The 13,689-nt window shown below is 34.1% G+C and overlaps 1 protein-coding gene across 1 annotated transcript in view; it reads left to right on the forward strand.

Annotated features, from left to right (window-relative positions):
• LOC100871808 (uncharacterized) overlaps positions 1-13,689 on the forward strand; it is a 158,202-nt gene that overhangs the window by 129,551 nt on the left and 14,962 nt on the right. Inside the window, exons 17-20 of the mRNA XM_086907214.1 lie at positions 624-726; positions 2,006-2,031; positions 5,739-5,813; positions 5,898-6,081. Coding sequence (XP_086763340.1) covers positions 624-726; positions 2,006-2,031; positions 5,739-5,813; positions 5,898-6,081 — 388 coding nt within the window. The remainder of the gene's footprint in view (positions 1-623; positions 727-2,005; positions 2,032-5,738; positions 5,814-5,897; positions 6,082-13,689) is intronic.

Here is a 13,689-nt window from a genome sequence, read left to right on the forward strand (position 1 = left end):
TGATTAATCCGTTAATTAATCGATGTCCGTCAGAACGTATTGAAAAAGTAGCTCGATATTAATCATACCATAGTTACGTAATTTCTTGCCATCAATTTGCTCTCGTTGCAATCTTTAAATTAAAATTACAATTATCCTTCGATAAAATTAAATACAAATTGGAGATTATTTTTCTATCATATCCGTTCGTTAAATTTTATCGAAAGAAAAATTCGATCAGATCACATTTTCTAATTCTTACATTCTAACCTAAGATATTTCACGTTTTCCAATTTCCCCCTCGAAAATACACGATCCTAACTGCGCGATCCTTTCAACGAACTCTAGAGATTCATCCATCATGAACGAAAATCGATCGAAACGAAACAATAAAAAGAAGAAGAAGAAGAAGAAGAAGAAGAACCGAGCAGAGATTACAAATTAATAATCGTTGAAAGAAAAAGAATCGTCCAAGAATTCTTCGTTCGAGAATTTCACGAAGGAAGAGCTCGAATCTGGAGAAGTTTATCGAACGATAAACGGAAGTTCGGTTCGCCTCTTTAGATAATAATTCGAGAGACAGGCCACGACTATACGTATTTCGATCCCATCGAAAGTTAACTCGCGTATATTCCCATCCCCAGGAACCCGGACAACTGATGTACCCCGGCATTCACAACGTGCGCTACATCGCTTCCGACGCAGCCGGAAATCGAGCCGAATGCCATTTCTCGATACACGTACGAGGTAAATTTATGTAATGCGCCACGTTCGGCCGGCCAATCGATGATATCGAGCTACCAGCTAGAATATTTTCGCTGGTAAATTGTTGGGCGGGCGCGCGATGATTGCCTGTTATATCGCCACCGTTGCTGCAACGAAGGATCCTCTGGTTTACAGTTTGTTAGAAAGGATGCGATGTATTTGTGATGCGCGTGTATTGTTTGCATTTGTACGGTGTTGCGGGCAAGCTGTGTTGGAAAATAAATGTAACTTTCACTTCGAGTGTGGCCAATATAGATTCGATCGATGGTTAAGGAGAGCTTTTGCGTTGGTACAGAAAAGTAAATTAGAAAATTCGGATTTTAAAATGATAATAAAGTATACGTGAAGATAGGAGACGTTGTTCGAATCTGTCGTTTGAAGTTGTCTTTGTTAAAAATTCAGGTGTTGATTCATATATATATATATATATAGTGGAACGTAAAATTTTAGAAATGCGCAGAAGCTGTTCGATAAAATGTCAGAATATTATTTGCTTTGTCTTTAAATATATACACGAGTGTATAAGCACGAATCTTACAGGTAGTTTTAAAATTCGAAATTCAATTATACGGAATGCGTATATATAAATGCAGAAAATGAAACATTAGTTTTTACTGGACACGAATCATATTATTAAAGTGAAACTTTTGAAATTGACTTGGATTTGTGATGTATTTGTCGAAATTGATCCCGATTCTGTAAATAAAGAGGAATGATTGTTCGTTTTTATTTGGAGCATCGTTTTATTTTATGTAAAATAAAAATCGATGGTAATCAACAATTGGAAGTTTAATCAGTTATTTTCAACTGGTGTATGGAAGAATCGTTGTTATTTATATTTATTATTACAAGTGAATACGAATCTAAAATAATATCAATGCAATACGTTCAAAATAATAATCAGCCGGTATAAATCTCAATTAAAAAAAAATTTAATATAACGAAATAATAATTATCAAAGACGAGAAAATTATCCGATTATCCTTTTTGGCCAAAAGTTCTCTTTTCACACGATCGATAATATCTCCCACGATGCCACGATCTTTTAATCGACTCGAGCTAATTACATCGGCTTAATGGATTCAATGAAGATGATTCTCTTCCATAAAATTTCCAACCGCCTAATCGACGAATCGTCACGATAAGGGAAAGAATTATGCCCTTCGTCGGGGCTCGATGGAATTTCGTCCCTCGATAACATCGATTGGCCGTGATAGAAAACGATTAATCCAACTTATCTGGTGTCTTCGTACATTTTCAGAATCCGAGCATCGTCGAGATTCCGAGGTGAGTTAAAAAAAAGAAAAAAGAAAAAAGGAATCTTTTCGTACAATCGGAATTGCTTTCTGATACGATGAAATCCTGGCCAGACTTCCTCTTCCTTCCTTCCTTCCTTCCTCTTTCATCGAAAAACATAACTTTATTCTGTTCATCCCATTGCCATCCCCCAAGCATGAATGCTGAAAGCTTCTCATCTGCATCCCATTGCTTGCTTTCCTATAAAATTCTTTTTTCTATTCCTGATTTAAATTAATCTTTAAATTAATTTTTGGAGAGGGAGAATTATTTGGAAGATTTATTTATCGATCGTTGAAAAATAACATTTTTACTTGCTTTTATCAATTTTGTGAAAAATGTTGAATTATTATAATTACTGTGATGACATAGTTTTAAATATTCAACAAGCAAAACATTTTATTCTGTCGAATACGAAAATTAATTCTAGGAAAAAAGATTCTTCAAGATAAATTACGTTACGTGTATTTACCTTTCAGATTTTTATTTCAAGCGCAAAGAACCAAAAAAGATCTACCAAATCGCACGTGTCACAGTAGATCCAAGCTTATAACCCACTCCTCGTCTTGTTATATTTATTCTCGGATTTTTCCTTTTTCATTCATTCATATGAAATCAGTTTCGAAATTATTAATATCCCATGTAACAACGATTTAATACCAGTTTATATTTCATGGGATCACGAGACATCAGATTTTAAACGTGCGCGTCTTTTCTTTTTCCGCTTCTTGGCAAAAATTGCAAACTTATTCGAGCGAAAATGAGGTTGATACGCGAATCTTCGCGGAGGGAGCACGTAAATTCGTTGGCGTTGCATAATTCGACGGTGACGAATACGGATGGGTCTCGACGGAAATCCGGCATCTATCGCGCAACTTCTGTGTCTTTTCCCTTCCGGTGGATGGAAAAATACCGAGATATCGTTGTTGTTGGGGGATGTTGTTCGCAAGTATTTCCACCCGAGAAAATTTCAAAGCGCTTCCTACGTTTATTTTAGTTTATCGCGTGATTTACGGGTGGGGATTTTCTGGCCAAGTTGACAGACAAGTTTATAGCCTAGCCTCGTGTTTTCTCATGATGGCAAGCGATGGCTTCTTGTAATGAAAATAGCTGTAAACGCGAGGGATATTCGGCGATTGAAAATCGTGAATAATTTTTTTCATTGTTTCTTTTCTTTTTTTTTTTTTTTTTTTTTTATTCTTTATGAGTCTGTTATACTTTCTGTAAGTGTAACTTGTTCGTTTAATCAAGATTTTACGTTAAGAAAAGCGTAAATTCTCGGATTGTTTATTATTTTACGTTATCGGTGAATTCAGGAAGCGTTTTCGAAGGAAAAAAAGAAATGAAAATTTCAATTTTTACTGTACGCGATTTGGATTTTATTCGAGTAAGTTTTGTTAAAACGAGCCAATTATCGTAGAGGATTGAAAGTAGGGAGTGTTAGAGAAGAATTTTTCACTTTCTGAAATTAATACTTGTATCTCCTCCCTCCGTCAACCAAAGAATAAGAATAATTATTTCAGCGAATAAAACGTATTTTCTCTGCTTTTCGTAGTTTCTTTCTCAGCCGCAAACGACGACGAAACTTTCTCGGTTGCTTAATAGTACAACTCGCATTAAAATGAATTAAATTCTTAGAAGCTGGATAAAGTCTTGAATTGAAATCTTTTGGCATGGTATACAATACGATGCCAAAGAAATATTTATCCTCGCAAGATAGCTGCATCGTAATTCACAGCACAGTGTTAAAGCGTAACATTTAATTTTTAATTCTTAAAAATAAATAAGACGTAATTTAAAACGTGTTAAAAATTATTAATCGCATTTGAAAAATTCTATTATCAAGTAGAAAACACTAGGTTAAACGAATAATTCATCAAACTCTTCGTTGAATTAACGAAACGTTTCGAACATTTTCCTTTTTTATTTTTTCCGCTTTTTAACTTTATCAAACAATCTTAAAATTTCTATTATAAATTATGAATAATTAAATCTTCTTTATATAAAACGTTGATTATTATTGAAAGATTCCCTCTATTGCTCCCCTTTCTTTTTAATATTCTAGCTCGCGTTGATTCGAGCAGGCAAAATTTTTATCTTAATTAAATTCCAAGAAGAACGTGCAACGTTCCTCCCTCCCCGCAAAATAATTATTTGAAGGATCTCTTCTATGTTTCCTTTCCTCCTCCTTCCTTCTCGCTTCATCTTCCGGCGAAATTCAATTTCTTTCCTCGTCTAATATATACCTCGCACGTAGAATGGCGAAGAGAAAATTGATTTAATCGGTGGACAAGGGATCGTTTTATTAATGCGACAACATCCTCGTTAATTAGAAATCAATTAACCCACCTGTCGATTATTCGAATACCTATTAATTAAACTCTCGATCATTTGCATGCATAATAACCGTGCCATTATTGCCATGATTATCGTCGTATCATCGAATTGATAAATCATATTGATCCTTTCGCCATTGGAAGATGTTAATTAACGTAGAGATTGACCAATCGTCTTCTTCGTTCTGTAATCTCTTTTCCTCTTCGCTTTCTCTTTCTATTCTTCTTTTTCTCAATTCGCTCCTCTCTTAATTAAACGAGCCTTGATACGTTAATTTAAAATACATATAAATACACTTATCACGATAAAAGTTAAGAAACAAATCGATCGATTTGCAAGTCAATCAATTTTTTATACATTCCTCCAAGATCGATAAATTGGTGAACCAAGAATGTGTTGGAATTGAAAGGAAATTTGCAAAAGATTAATTTGCATTGTTGACCGTTTTAAATTAACATTGCAGCTAATAATCACTTGGTAATCATGTTTCAATAACATTCAGAGCTGGGTATTATATTATATTTAGATCGAGATTTAGATCTAAATTAATCCGTTTGACTAACGTATTTAAATTACTAATTACTAATTTCTAATTTACCACCAACTACTGTAATCAACGTTGAGATTATTATTGAGGGATTACAAGGGAAGGATAATTATCAAAGTCGTTTGATCTATCATTCACAAACTCCATTAAAGATCTGTACGTATACGTATTTTATCATAATGATTGAATTATCTTATAGTATCATTATAACACACGTCTACACTGAATCTCAGAATAACTAGCTGCCCTCAAAGATTGTATCACCACACAGTAACAATAATAATTACACGCGTATAATAAACCTACATTTCAGACAACTTCCACCATCAATCGCCACGTATTATATCAAACCATCATCGTTGCTCAACCATCATCATCACACCATTAATCGTCTAATTTACTATTCTCTCCTACCATAATTATTCTCAAATCATTCTCTCCTAAATCAAAACAATACTCCAAATCTAAAATACTTACCTCGATAATTTTATGCTTTGCAATTATATGTATGCAAATATTTATATCTATACCGAAACAAGAATGAAAAATTTTCGTCCGATGGATATTAATCTTAACCCTTTCGCTGCTATAACGAGAGTATCTTTTTCTGAAATGTAGCATCAATATTTTGTTTCTGTCGCCCATTTTTTTTTTTTTTTTTTTTTCAATAAACACCGTCAAAGCAACTCGAATCGGTCGCCGACCATCTTTCTCGAGCACTGTGAAATCGCCCGTAGCGAAGGGGTTAAGATGAAAAAAACGTAAAGTGGCCGATCCAAGCCTGCCATTGTTCACACTTGTTGTCGCCGTTTAGCCGCGATACTACAGAAGAAGGATGTTGATGTGTCCCGGAAGATCACCCCAGCCGATACCGTCCAACGCTTACGGGGTGAGTTTACGCGGTTTGTTTGGCGGAACAATTTTCGTGGGGGGATGAAAAGGGGAGGAGCACGCGTCCTAATTCGATTTTCAGTGGCAGATACCGAGCGGATGTTACCTCAGATACACGAGGATCTTCTCCGGGGCGTATGCTGTTCAGAACTATCGAGGGCAGAACGGTTATCAGGAGGCGAGGGCGGCTTATCATCAAGTTCATCCTGTTCACGGGGGCCAAGGTCAAACTCAACTACACTCCACATCCTATCCTCTTGGAGACTGTAAGTTTCTCTCCGCTTTTTCCCATATTTCTCTTTATAGCTCTTCGTAGTTGCTTTCCTCGCTGTGAATTTTCTGATTGCTGCATGCACGTGGTTCTTGGGTGTGTGAGTTTGTCTTTCCTTTTTTCTTGAAATTATTATAGTTATGGAAATGATGTATATTTATGTGTATATATATATATATATTTTTTTTTTAATTAGATGGATATAATTTAAGGAGTAAGTATTTATTTTCGTTAACAGATTGGAACGTTTAATATATGTTTTTTGTAATATGAAACACTTTGTCTTTATCTCGTGTGATTATTTTAATTATTATTGTTTTTTTGCACCGATCGTTGAAAAATTTGAAACTGAAACTAAAATTATTTACGTATAATTTTTACGTAAATAACGCTTGGAATTTTCATTTTATTTAACTTCCGAAATGTATCGTTGAATGTGTTAAAAATTAAATCCAATCCACGAAAATTTCGCAGAAAATAAATACTCGTTTCATTCGATCAAACGAATCAATATTAATAATTTCGTATTATTCTATTTTATCAATTGATTTATTTTGCAGAGTATGAAACGTTGCAACAAAATTACCAATTTGAAATTTGTTGTAATTTTTACGTATTGTATTTTCATTATGATCAGTCGAAAGAAAAAAATGGAAATTAAACTAAAAATAGTTCAGACTTCTTCGATTTTGTTGTCGTGGAAATATTTCCAGCATAGTTGCTGAAACAAAGTGGTGTGCACGCAACGGCGCTATTTGCGGTTGTTCCATGCACGATAGTGGAAAAATTAGTATCATTTGCGGCTCGTACGACAAAGTGCTAACTTTTGTGATCTTGCATAGAAGATATATGACGTTTCTTTTTCTTTTTTAAAAGAAAGGCAAAAATGATGATAAAATAAACGTTTTTTAATTAACGCACAAGAATTAAATTTGTTTTATTAATAATGTTTGATTAGTACCAATATAAAATCCAAGAGGAAAAGTAAAAAAAGAAATAGAATATTCAAGTTTTTCTGATTAAATTTTCTTAAAATTTTCCAATCTCTGTGAGACTGTATTAATATGATGCTTGTTTCAACTGCGTCGAATTTGTTACGTATTCGTCCAATTAAAAATATACAAAGCTTCGAAGCTATTTTTCAAATTCAAAGGATCAAAATTAAACGCGAGAAGCGGAATTCCTCGTCTAATTCGGAAGAGAAGAATCATGCAAGATGCGATCTCACGAGCGAGAAACAGAAAATTCGCAAAAGACGTTTTCAAAGCGTTTAATTTTGCAAGTGACCTTTCACCTTTTAACTTTTCCTCTTATAATTGCCCGCTCCTTACGACTTGGAAAACTCTCGTACCGTATACCTGTTGCTATCTTCGAAATCTTCGTACGCGATATGATCGCCAAATTAAATAAATTATTTTGATAAAATAAATTTTCGCGATCCTTGCGACGGATCTTGACCTTTTTAATTGCGAACGCGTCCCAAGGGAAACACAGGTCGCAAAGTAACGGCCCCATTGGAATTTCAAATGAAGCATAGCACGTTGTATCGCGCCAACAGTCGGTTTCGATATTATTTTTTCTTTTAATCCAAATATTTCGCTCCTTAATGAACACCACGTCAACATTCTTCCTCTCTTCCCTAACTTTTCCATCTTCCCTCATTATCACACGTTTTTCGGCTCTGATTTCATCGTCGGTTTAAAGCGACTCGAGAATAAATTATCCTCCTCCTCCTCGTTTCTTTTTTTTTTTTCTTTTTTTATAGAATTTTCTTCCATCCCTTTCGATATCAGCCCCACCACCATCTTGGCCCAGTTCGAGACTGAAAAATGCAGATTGTTGAAGAGTGCTCCTGGGACAAGCTCGTCTTTCCACGAGAAGCAAAGATGCGTTTCTTTCCACGGGGCTTCCCCTTTCGATCCATCCATCTCCGATATCCTCCCCCACTTTCCATCACGACTCCTCACTTTCCCGATTTCGATGGCCCTCCGCAATTTTAACGCGTCATTTTTTTCGTGATGTAATTTTGCGAGCAACGAAATTCGTTCGTTTTAACATTCGACGAAGGAGTAATTAAAATAATTAGAAAATAAAAATTGTTGAGGTAACGTTGGAAATAATCAGGGAAGTGATTTCGAATTCGAGTTCTCTTCCGTAATGCAATTAGTGAAAATATGAAAATTTATTTTTGTTTGATATTTTGATGATAATTTTGTATAAAGATACGAGAAGGGATTGAAGAACAATTATTAGAGATTGGAACGATTCGAATTACAAATTGAATTTATTATTGGTATAATCGAAATAGATGAACTTTTTCTAGATATGCGAGATATAAGCAATCCTAATTAACGTTAAAATATTAATTTATCTTCGTTTACATTTCCTGTAAATTAATATCGTGATTTTCACGTCGAATATAAAAATTTCTGACCGAAATATTTATTTCGAAATAACGAAAAGAGGAAGCTATTCGCGCGTAAAAAGCAGGAAACCGCGAGGCAATTTTCAATTAAAAATTGATTTACGGCACATTTCTATTTTTCAGATTACTTTAACTTATTTCATGGTCTTGATTTTTACTTGCGGCACAATTTCTGGAAAAATGTTTCCCGCCCAGCTGCAGACAACCCGTTCTTTTATTTAGTATCACGGTACTCTCAAGCGGAATTAAAAAATAATTCTCCCTCGCGAGATCCCTTCTGTTCGAGGTACAACCCATTCCTTTTTCCCCCTTTTGCTCGCCTCCTTGACTTTCTTTTATCCTTCTGTCTTCAACTACGCTTTTTTCACCGTTATTTTCCCTTCCCTTGCTTCCGAACAATCGTTCGCCAAGTTTAGACAACGAGTTAGAAGTTTTCCAATTTTAATTTCGCTTAATCGATCTCGTCCGTTTTAACAGAGATTATTATGAAATTAGAATTCTTTTTTTTTTCTTCTTCTTCTTCTTCCTTTTTGTTATGTTGAATAAAAGGTTTTTTTTTGCAGTGGACGGAAATACGGAATTACGTTTTTCTCGTGGACGAAATGAATCGTGATTTTGATGACGAGCATCGATTTATTTGACTTCTTTTTAATATTTTATGTGCCAGACTTTTAAATAGACGTGAAATATTCCTCATCAATAATGCATTTATAGTAAGCTTAAATATGCAAAAATATACAGAATGCATAAAATATGCAAAATTATACTAAATAAATTCATATATAATATTTGGAGAATGAAATGAATTCTTGTCACGTTCCATTTCTTCATTTATGTTCGTAAAAATGTGAATAAACATTATTAATCTACTGATCTCGGAATCGAAAGTAGATAATAATAAACAGTGTAATCAAAATATCTATTATTTTATTACATTAAATTCATATTTTAAGAAATTCCTTCTTCGAGAATTCGATAATATAATCTAACCTTTGCAAAATTTTGTACATTTTGTGAATCCTAATTTACTACTCGTTAAACTTTTCCTAGCAGACCTGATTTAGCTATCCTAAAACTATCTTAAATCTCAAATTCCAAATAATAAGCCTCAAATCCCTCTTTAAACTTGAAAATAAAATTGACCAATCTATTTATAATATATTAATATTCCATTAACTTTCATACACGAAACATTGCATACAACGATCCATCATCCAAACTACTCTACCATCCCAATCGCCAAATAATTATCAGAAGCAAAAAACACAAACCAATAAATCCTACTATTATAAATTCTCCTTCCATTTACATACACAATCGACTCCATACGTTCTCTCCGTCATTCCGCCATAATAACTGCAAAACAAACAATATTATAATTACAAGAATGACAACCTTAAATTATGCACAATTTCGCTCTCAGCCACTCAGATCGAAGCCTTTATTAAAAAAAAAGGAAAGAAAATCAACCGCGATACACTCGACATTTTCCATCCGTGTCAACCGGATATCCGGTATCCCATAATTTTTCACGGCGTGGCCGCGTCTACTTCGCCTCGAAGCGACAGATTACGTCGCGTTTCTCGTTACTGTCGCCCCGAAGGCGTGTTTTTCAGCCCGTGTCGTATGAATATACAATCAGACACGATCGACCTCGCGCCGTTCCCATCCACCTCCAGCAGAGATTAAATTTCGTGAAAAAGCACGCGTGCGAAAATCTACGTCTTATTTGACCTCCTCCCCTCCGCCGATGCAGCTTCCGTTCCACGCCACTGGGGGTCTCTGGTGGTCGTGATTCGAATTAACGTGGCGCCTTGAAGAGGGCGTTAAATTGAATACTCGTTGGAGGTTTCATTTTCGAAATTATCCGTGGGGAGAAAACGATATTTGAATTATTTTATGGCGATTGATAAGATTTTTCATGAAATTTTCCAAAAAAAGAAAATATGAAAAATAATAGTGCCTCTACGCAAGAGATTAAGAAGGGGATGCTCGTATCCTTTGTTTATTTATTTTTTTTCTTCTTTTAAAATTTCATTTCTGCAAAATTTCGTGATATACTTTATCAGAATTTCGTTACAGGATCCTTCAAAATTCCATTTCAGTTACCTTCAAAATTTTGTCTCCTCGATCCCATTCATCCTTGTGTGTTTCTAGAAAACACTTCGATATTCTATATTTTTATGGATTTTTGAAATTAATCTAATATCATTCATGTTATTCAAATAAATTATTTTATTTTAAATAATCGTTATATATTTTTAAAGATATAATTAAATAACAATTAATCATAAATCATATTTGTTTATATACATATAAACAATTAATAAATTGAACAGTATAAAGATTATTGTAATAGATTAAAAATTAACACAAATGATAATAAATATAACAATTTAACGAATATTGATATTGGATATTGATAAAAAAAAATTAAAAAGAATCGTTTAGACCAGATCCAAAGATTTTTCTAATACATCATGCTTACAATTTCATCTAATTATTCTTAAATCATTTATGTTAAATCTTACTCGATAAATTTTAATTTTTTAACACGCGATGCAATCCAACATCCTGGCATTATTCGCCTATAAATCGTGCTCGAAGCTAACAACGAAAGCTAAATCTTTTTTAATCCCAATGGAAATTTTTGGTTCTAAATATAACGGGTTTCACGGGTAGATGAGGATCTAACGAAAGATTGTTGAAATCGGGTGAAGAGCGGAGAATTTCCCTGGTGGTATGCGACAGTGAAACTTAATTTCGCCCATTATTTAATTTCACTTATTTGAATAACGTCGACAAGTTGAATTATTTTAATTGCTTAAATGGCTATGAGGAGTGAAACAGGAGGCGAATCGAGAGAATGTGATTCATTTAAAGCTTCGCTAAACGCGATTGTTCATCCTCGTTTCTGCCCCTTGAAATGATTTACCGAGCCGAGAGAGTTTTCAAGTATTAAGTATGTCATTAATAACTCGAGATGTCGTTAATTCACAGTTTTGTCTTTTCATCCACAAAAGAGAAATACGATAATTGCGGAATAATAAATTTAAATTTCCTTACAAATTTTCGTACAAATTTCATATTCTGATTTTAAAACTTGTACCTATAATGTTAAAATTAAAATCGTTTCGTTTGCCCTTTCATTCGCGCACCAGATTATAAAAATCTTTAATTTATGAATTTAATCCATTACCAAACTATGCGTTGTCCTTCATCTCGAATATTAAAATTTTTAAAACTTTTCATCCAATAACAATAATATAAACATCGTTAAAAATAACAAAAATCAACTATTTTCAAAATTACTCGTTTCCACGCAATTAATTTATAACGAATATTCACAATAAGGGACAAATTATTTTGAATTCCTTCTAATCATATCATCACCACATTTGCCGATCCAACACCAATAAACAACCATCGCCAAAGCCAAAAATCCAGTTTAAAACCCTCGCCCTTAACCACGAAGAGAGGGAAAAAACCCATCCTGCGCATAATTTCGTCATAACGGGCAAGTAGAATATAAAAAAAAAAGAAAACAAGAATCCACGGACCCCTGAAGGAGGACTTGGCGAAGGGTGGTGGCTGCTCCCGCCGGTAATTAAAGCCCCCGAAATTTTATTTCCCTGCCGCGTGTATTCCGCGGGATCGGCGAGAGAAACGAACGGCGAATAAACGAGAAACAGGCGACGTCGCCTGTGGATAATCCTTAACCTCGTTACTGGGGCTATTTCGTCCCAGTTTATGCACAGTCGTCGACGCCCGCTTTTAATGAAACTGCTAGATTAACGTCAATGCGTTACGCCTTTGCCACATTTTCGCCACTCTGTGCAGACGCAGACGCTACGTACTTGGAGATACGAATTGGAAAGAATTTTTGCAATGGCATATTGTTTTCATTCTGCTCGAGTTCGATGAAGATCGCGCGTTTTTCGAATTGCGCCGTGCAAAGAAAATTCTTCGGTTTCCGGTCGTCGTGGAGGAGGAGGACGATCCTCTTTGATAATGCACGCGCCACCGTTCAAAATTATTCGAGCACACATTCTTGATTAAAGAATCTCGATTAAATGAATCATCGAATCTGTCTAATATATCTTATTATTCAAAACGTATATTTTTGTCGTATATTTTTAATCGAAAGATGAAACCTCGTAAGATCGAACGACCGATACAGACATTAATTCTGTTCTGTATTATCCGCAAGAATGACCTATAATACGTAAAGGAAACATATAAATGTACGTGCATATATTGTTCGAAACAAAGATTTTTTATTTATTATTGGCCGTTAATACTGATATCCCGAAGTGAAAACTGCGGGTGTTGGGAATTCTAGTTGATGAAGTTTGTGTCGCTCGTTTCAATGGAACCCGATTATAGCTCTATTCAGTATCTCATCTACGTTAACACATTCATAGCAGGACGGTAACCGAGACTAGCTTCCGTTTACGCTTCCCAGATCGTAATGAATGCTTTTGCAAATTGTCTGTTGAATTAATTAGAAAGAAATCGGGAAAATTTTGATTACGCTTTAATAAGAATGAAACGTAACAATGGAAGAAACACAAGAAAATAAATATATCAAAATGTAGGATGCGTAAGATGGATTATACGTTAACATATTCTCCGAATTTCGTATTATACATTCATTTATGCATTTCATTGTTCATTTTAACGTAGAATCCAGTAGACGTAAACGGAAGTTCGGTTGAAATATAACCAACGCTGAGGGCGCGTTAACCAGAATTGTTGAATAAGCAAAAGGTATTTCTCTTGATATTTGACAATCGTAGAAAGTGCCTTTTGTAATATAGATATATTTTGAATTAATCAATTGTTATTAATCGATGGAAAATATCGATAGACAAATTTGAAAATATAATAATATGCATGCATACGGTAGGAGAAAATAAAAATTTATAGAAATAAAGAAAGAAGAGAGTGTTAAAATGTGTCAGGAGGAATATTTTATATTTTCGTATTTGAATAGTCGAACTGATGCTATAATTATATGTATAAATAAAAATAATATAATTAAATTTCCATTTTATAATAAAAATCAACATTTTTATTAAAAATACCTTACACGTTTTTTAATGTTTTAATTGCAAAAATAAAACTGCAACTCTTCGTTTGGATTTTAATAAATCTAGTGTTAATTAAATGTAGATT

Source organism: Apis florea, unplaced genomic scaffold, assembly GCF_048593485.1.
Source record: "Apis florea isolate Af1SG1 unplaced genomic scaffold, ASM4859348v1 contig_2835_pilon, whole genome shotgun sequence".
Taxonomy (NCBI): domain Eukaryota; kingdom Metazoa; phylum Arthropoda; class Insecta; order Hymenoptera; family Apidae; genus Apis; species Apis florea.